At 48.7% G+C, this 7,167-nt stretch overlaps 1 protein-coding gene across 1 annotated transcript in view; it reads left to right on the plus strand.

Annotated features, from left to right (window-relative positions):
* Positions 1 to 6,611, plus strand: part of CPLX4 (complexin 4) — a 28,732-nt gene extending 22,121 nt beyond the window's left edge. Inside the window, exon 3 of the mRNA XM_047767033.1 lies at positions 5,590 to 6,611. Coding sequence (XP_047622989.1) covers positions 5,590 to 5,817 — 228 coding nt within the window. The 3' untranslated portion in view covers positions 5,818 to 6,611. The remainder of the gene's footprint in view (positions 1 to 5,589) is intronic.
* The last annotated feature ends 556 nt before the right edge of the window (positions 6,612 to 7,167 follow it).

Here is a 7,167-nt window from a genome sequence, read left to right on the forward strand (position 1 = left end):
CAATTTCACAGGATTTCCACCTCACAACCCAAGCACATCCCCCCACCCCCCAAACTGTCTCCTTTGGAGACCATAAGTTTTTCAAAGTCTGTGAGTCAGTATCTGTTCTGCAAAGAAGTTCAGTCTGTCCTTTTTTCAGATTCCACATGTCAGTGAAAGCATTTGATGTTGGTGTCTCATTGTATGGCTGACTTCACTTAGCATGATAATTTCTAGGTCCATCCATGTTGCTAAAAATGCTGGTATTTCATTCATTTTAATGGCTGAGTAATATTCCATTGTGTACATGTACCACATCTTCTTCGTCCACTCTTCTGTCGATGGACATTTGTCGTTTCCATGTCTTGACTATTGAAAATAGTGCTGCAATGAACATCGGAGTACATGTGTCAGCTACCCTTGTTCCTCTAAAAAAAAATTTTTTTTTCTTTTTTGGCCACCCCGAAGGCTGGGGAGGTCTCAGGCCAGGGATCAGATCTGAGCCACAGCTTCGACCTACGCCACAGCTACAGATCCTGTAACCCACTGTGCCAAACCTGCATCCTGGTGTTGCAGAGACCCAGACAACCCCGTTGCACCACAGTGGGAACTCCCTCTAAAATATTAATAACCACAGCTACTGTTTGTCCAGAGCTGAGATGCTTACAAGGCCATTTCACAATATGTCTCATTCAATCCGCTCAATTGATGCCTTCTCAGTGGGCATCAAAGTGTAAAGTGACTTGCCCAAGGTCATGCAGCAGGTGAAGGACAGAACCAGTTCTCCTGACTCCAAAACCCATGGTCTTCCTGTCTCCTAGGCCACTTCTGCAGGTATGGAGCTAGGCCACCCACTAGGATCCAGTGGTAATGAGTGCAGGTGTCCAGGTTTGGTTCCTTCTGAGCCCTAGCCACTCACTAGCCCTGCCTCGTTATCCTATGCCTACTTACAAGGTGCCCATGGTGCAGGCTGCAACCCAGGAAGTTGATTCTAGTTCTAAAATCATCATTTGAAGCAATGGTGTTTCTGATGGGCAGTCTACTATCCTTCTAGAAGGATGCAGATTGTAGGACACTCTGACCACTGCTGTTGACCACACCCAATGCTGCCTTTAGACTGAACAACTAGAGCCACTTGCCCAGGGCCCCATGCTTTAGAGGACTCTGTCCTTCCTCTGGCCACACTCCTTTACAAGGGCCAAGAAGTCTGCCAGCCAAAGCCACAGGTTTACCCAGAGGCCCCACACCCCTTTCTAGACCACACTCTGGGTGCCCAGGGCCCTGAATTCCCTGCCTATATGCATTCCGCGGCCTGCCCAAGACTCTGCACTGAGTATCTCCTCTCGAGGATACCCTGAGCTGCTGGCCTTTGTACCACTAAGCCTGAAAACTAGGGCAGGGGTCTGTATACTGGGAACCATATACACAAGGCTTCCACTGAAGGATAGAAACAGGGATTGAGGGGGGAGAAGAGGCCCAGGTAACGAGCCAAGGACCTTTATCACTATTCACCATCCTCTACATCCCACAAACATTAGGGAGGGGCTGACAGGGGGTAAGAGAAGCTGGGCCCTCTGGGTGGCACTCCCCCAGAATGGAGGTTCTGGTGCTAAAAGGGAAATGAAGAGACCCAGTTTGCTAGGAAACCCGAGCCTCTGGAGTGAAGGTAGAAGTCATTCCCAGGCCAGAGGGAAGGTGCCGAGAGAGCAAGGCCTTCTGATGGGACTGACCACCGTGTGTAGATCAGGACTATGCAGTGCAAATCCCTCCACACGCACACCCCCACCCCACCTTCAACGGTTATTACATTTAGGAATAGCCACCTTTACTTAAAAGCATAATATGTTCCAAATAATTCAGTTATCACTTAATCTTCTATAACTCTGAGGCAAATACTATAACCTTAAGTTATAGGTAAGGAAATAAAGCCCAGAGAGGTGGTGGAAGGTGCCCAAGATCACACAGCCTGCAAGTGGTGGAGGCGACTTTCACGCTCAGGCAATCTGATTCTCAAGCCAACACTTGCTCTAGGCTGCATTGTCCCAATAGGAGTGTAATGATAAATAAGTCAGTAGTTAGGAAACTAGAACTCTGTACAGTAAAGAGGGCCTGCACATTCAAGTATTCTTAGGACTGCTATAGTCCCTGACAACGCGCTCACCGTGTCATTCAGTAAACATCTATGGTCTGTGTCTACATGGCCGCCGCTCCGCCGGGTTCTGAGACTTACAGATGGGTAAGTTACAGCCCTTCCTCTTCAGCAAGCACCCAAATCACCAGTGAGTTTTGTCCACGGGTCTGGAGGAAGCCTGAGAATGCATCTCTCTCTCTCTCTCTCTCTTTTTTTTTTTTTGTCTTTTTGCCTTTTCTAGGGCCGCACCCGTGGCATATGGAGGTTCCCAGGCTAGGGGTCTAATTGGAGCTGTAGTTGCCGGCTTACACCAGAGCTATAGCAACACGGGATCCGAGCCGCATCTGCAACCTACACCACAGCTCAGGCAACACTGGATCCTTAACCCACTGGGTAAGGTCAGGGATCGAACCCGAAACCTCATAGTTCCTAGTCGGATTCGTTAACCACTGAGCCATGACGGGAACTCCAGAGAATGTGTATCTCTAACAAGGTTCTGGAAGATGCTGCTGCAGCTGGCTTCAGGACCCCACTTTGAGAACCACTTCGGTAGCAGCTGTGCTGCTTCAGATCCCCTCTCTGAGTTGGGAGGCAAAGTGAAACACCACTGTACTCCCTTCCCTAGGCAGGTGGAAGGAGGAAAAAATCAAGCTGAGCTGGTGAAGCAGGGGCAGGGGAGCAGGGGAGCCCTCATGAGTGGATCAGGTCTCTTTGGGCACCGGCTGGCTGGCTTACTGGCCCTTTGGTTTCTCCAGCTACCTGTCCCTCCAGGCCCATGGCAACTACTCTGTCCAGATTTGAAATTGGTGACACGTTCAGAGACCTTATCACCAACCCAAGAGGTGGGGGTGCCAGAATTCCCGGGAATGTCTTTTCAAATCATGTCCATTTTTATTTTGATGTGTTTATTTTTCTTTTTAGGGCCACACCCATGGCATATGGAAGTTCCCAGTCTAGCAGTCGAATCAGAACTGCAGCTGCAGGCCTGCGCTACAGCCACAGCAACAACAGATCCGAGCCATGTCTGTGACCCATTTAGCAGCTCACATCAGTGCCAGATCCTTAACCCACTGAGTGGGGCCAGGGATCGAACCTGCATCCTCACGAATACTAGTCGGATTCTTAACCCGCTGAGCCACAACGGGAACTCCCAAATCATGTCCGTTTTATTGGGGTGCAGCAGAGAGAACAGGGGTCCCACACTGACATGACCTAAGACTTGCCAGGCACGGTCCTGCTTTCCCTCTCCTCCTGGCAAAAATGCCCAGAGGACCATCTATCTGCAAGGGAGGCAACTTTCCAGGGCAGGTAAATAAAAAATAAACAGAAACAGAGGCTTGGCTGGGAGCCCCTGGGGATTAACTAACTAATTAATCCCCACACCAGTTTGACGAGGAACTAATTAATCTGCTAAGCGCTTTGAGGGGCCAAGTCCTGGCCAAGTGTACCAAGAAGCTTCTCTCACCTCAGGAGGCAGGAGGCAATGCTGAGAGTCGCCCTTCCCAGAGGTCTCCAGGGAGGACCTGGCTGAGGACCCTGCCGCCCACAGGCCTCCGTCCCCATCTGCATCAAAAGTCCACCTCTCAGGCTGTTTCTGGAGCCAGCCTTGCTGTCACTCCACCCAGAGAATCAGATAAAGAGAGATCCGGGGGGAGTTCCAGTTGTGGCTGAGTGGGTTAGGAACCTGACTATTATCCATGAGGATGCAGGTTAGATCCCTGACCCTGCTCAGTGGATTAAGTATCCAGCGTTGCTGTGATGTAGGTTGCAGACACGGCTCAGACCTGGCGTTGCTGTGGCTGTGGTGTAGGCTGGCAGCTGTAGCTCCAATTAGACCCCTACCCTGGGAACCTCCACATGCTGCAGGTGAAGCCCTAAAAAGACAAAAAAAAAAAAAAGGAGCTCTGGGGAAGGGCTGCCTCCTGAAGTCCATTGTAGACCTGGAGTCATGGGGCATCAGAACAGAGAACTCAGCAGGTGCCCAGATCTTTCTAAATTCAAATCAATGCAGTCCAAGACTAAAGAGATCATTTTTCCCTTTATGTGGTTTTTCATTTTTCCCTTTGGTAACAAATTCCAGGCTGCTCGCAACTACCCCAAGGTGGGCTCTACAGTCTGCTTAGACCTCTTTCCCAGCAAGATCACAAGATCACTTAGAGCTTTCCTTCCCCTCACTTTTCTGATGCTCTTTTTAATCTTCTGTGTCCCAGAAGCCCACTTTGCCTCACATTACAACCTGATCTCAGAAAATTACATCTGAGGATGAAAACGACCCTTGCCTTTCCCAGAGAAAATTTTCTCTAGATCCTTCTTAGTAACTAAACAAAGGGCTCTGCAGCCTAAGGGTAGAGGGATTTCTGAGACTAAGAGATTCTAGAAGAGCCACACTTAGGAACCCAAAACGAAATTGTTAGGCACCAGTAACATGCAAGGCTAGATGGTGGGGGCTCTGAGTTGGAGTATTGGCATGGATGATTCATTTAATAAGCAGGTGCTGTGTGAAGTTCTCTTGTGGTGCAGCAGGTGAAGGATCTGGCATTGTCACTGCAGCAGCCTTAGTTGCTGTGCACCAGATTCACTTCCAGGTGACAAGGATGTAAGTTTGCACTTGGCACGATTCTGTACCATGTCTAGTAGAAGGGAGGGAAGGGACAATGACTAAACAGAAGTTACGGAGTTCCCATTCTGGCTCAGTGGTAATGAACTTGACTACTATCCATGAGGATGTGAGTGCAATCCCTGGCCTCACTCAGTGGGTTAAGGATCTGATGTTGCTGTGAGCTGTGGTGTAGTTTGCAGACGCAACTCGGATCTGGCATTGCTGTGGCTGTGGCAGTGGCACAGGCCAGTGGATACAGCTCTGATTTGACCCCTAGCCTGGGAACCTCCAGATAAAAATAAAATAAAATAATTAGAATAAAATAAAACAATAAAATAAAATAAACAGAAGTTGCCACTGAAAAGTGATGGCTGGATCCAGGGAGTATTGTCTGGCCCTGTGAACCCAAACCCCATCTTGCAGAGGGGGCACCAGCCAGGGCCATTGAGTCACAGCCTGGGGCTGCTGGACAAAAAAGCTCACAGAGCTGCCCTGAGGCAGACTCAGTCAAACTTTTAAGGCATCAGCATGACAAAGAGGGATTCTTAAAATGAAGATTGCTGGACTACACCTTTCTGATTCCGTAGGTCTGGCATGGGGCTGGAGAATTTGTGTTTCTAACCTGTCTCCAGATGATGCTATGCGGCTCTTCCAGGGACCACACTTTGAGAACCACTGTGCTAGTGGTTCTGAAAGGGGTGTCTCAGCCAGGCCCTGTGGCCTCCACGACCACCCCCAGGCCCAGGATCTGCTGCGAGACAGGGCCAAGCATCTCGCATTCCCTCTATCCTTCCTCAACAGACTTTTATCTCCCTGCCGCTTTCAGAATTTCTTTGTCTTCAAGTGGTTGCTCCATCTTCGTGTTTATTTTCCCACACAGAGTGAAATGGATGAGAACCAAATCCAGATGGCTGGAGATGATGTGGATTTGCCCGAAGATCTCCGGAAAATGGTAAATGAAGATCAAGAAGAAGAAGAAGATAAGGATTCTATTCTTGGGCAGTTACAGAATCTTCAGAACATGGACTTGGATACCATAAAAGAGAAAGCCCAGGCTACCTTCACAGAAATCAAGCAGACGGCAGAGCAGAAGTGTTCTGTGATGTGAGGGGCAGGGTGGGTGTGGAGGAGGGACCAGGTCCAGGTGGAGGCGGCCACTGTCCTGTGGAGTGTTTCAAACCGCGTATACCTGAACGTAGTGAGCAGTTAGAAGAACCATGAGGATCAGGCTGTCTACAAATACATGGACAACAACTTGGTTGTTCCTAAATGTTCCTGGTAGAGGGTTTAGCGAGCACCCTATAGCAGGAATCACATGGTCCTTTTAGTTATAACTATGGTGAAGCATGAACTTTCAGCTGAGAAAGAGGCAGAACACACATCTGCCTAAAGATCCTCAGGACAGCCATGAAGCAACACAAGCCAATGGCATTTGTCTCTGACTTCTTAGAGGGCAAGTTCTCACCCTGTCCAACTATTAGCAGGAGTCCAGGTCCCCTCAGAGAAAGAAGGTCAGGGTGCCCACAGGGAGCCCAGGCTGCAGGCTCAAGGTCCATCAAATCTCACCCCACCTCTTACTCCAGCCTCCTTCGTGTCCTTGATGCTTCTCATTGAATTATACATGAAGCCAAGGGGCAGGATCTGGAACTAGACTTTGCCACTATTTGCACTGTAGATCATCATTCTAGAGGCTTATGAAGAATGGATTCAGGTGGAGGTGGGAGTTGGGTGTAGGGGCTAGAGGTGGGGGGCAAGGGCAACTAGAAAGTCTACGGCTGTTTCTGCATTCCCTGTCATCTCTTGTCTGAACTTGGTGATAGCATGCGGACAGAAGGGATTGACACATAGCATTGAGAAGTTAAATCAGTCTCTCTGCATGTGTCTCTTTCTCTCTCTCTTCCCCACTTTCTCTCTCATCCTCTTCCTCCTTTTCTTGCCCCTCTTCCTTTCTCTCCTCTTTCTTTTTCTTTTTTTTTTTTTTCCTCCTGTGTGTCTCCATCTCACCCTTTCAGACTAGCTTCCAATAAAACATGCTGTCATTCTGTGCTGCGGTCTTCCAGGGTACAGTTGCAGATGCAGATCCCACGGATACGCAGAGCCGGCTATACTAAGCCATTTTCCATTTGGGACTTAAGCATCTTCTTCAGACTTTGGTGTGCATGGCAGGTTCTGGAACCAATCCCCTGCAGATACGCAGGCATGACTGTATACACAGATTTCTTTTGCCTAAGAGTTGCTCTCATTCAAAGGAAATTATCCAGAAGAATTAGAACTTTTACCTCTGGAGCACTTAGAGCTGTTGAAGCAAACCCAACCCAGCCAAAACAAAATACTGTTTTTCAACAAATGTTCACAAAATAAAATAATTCTCAAAGACCAATTTTATCAAGAAGAACCGCTCTATCAGAGGAAAAGGGAACCAAGACCATGAAGTTAGAGGCTAACCCATTCCCAGAGT

The sequence above is a fragment of the Phacochoerus africanus genome, chromosome 2 (genome assembly GCF_016906955.1).
Source record: "Phacochoerus africanus isolate WHEZ1 chromosome 2, ROS_Pafr_v1, whole genome shotgun sequence".
NCBI lineage: Eukaryota > Metazoa > Chordata > Mammalia > Artiodactyla > Suidae > Phacochoerus > Phacochoerus africanus.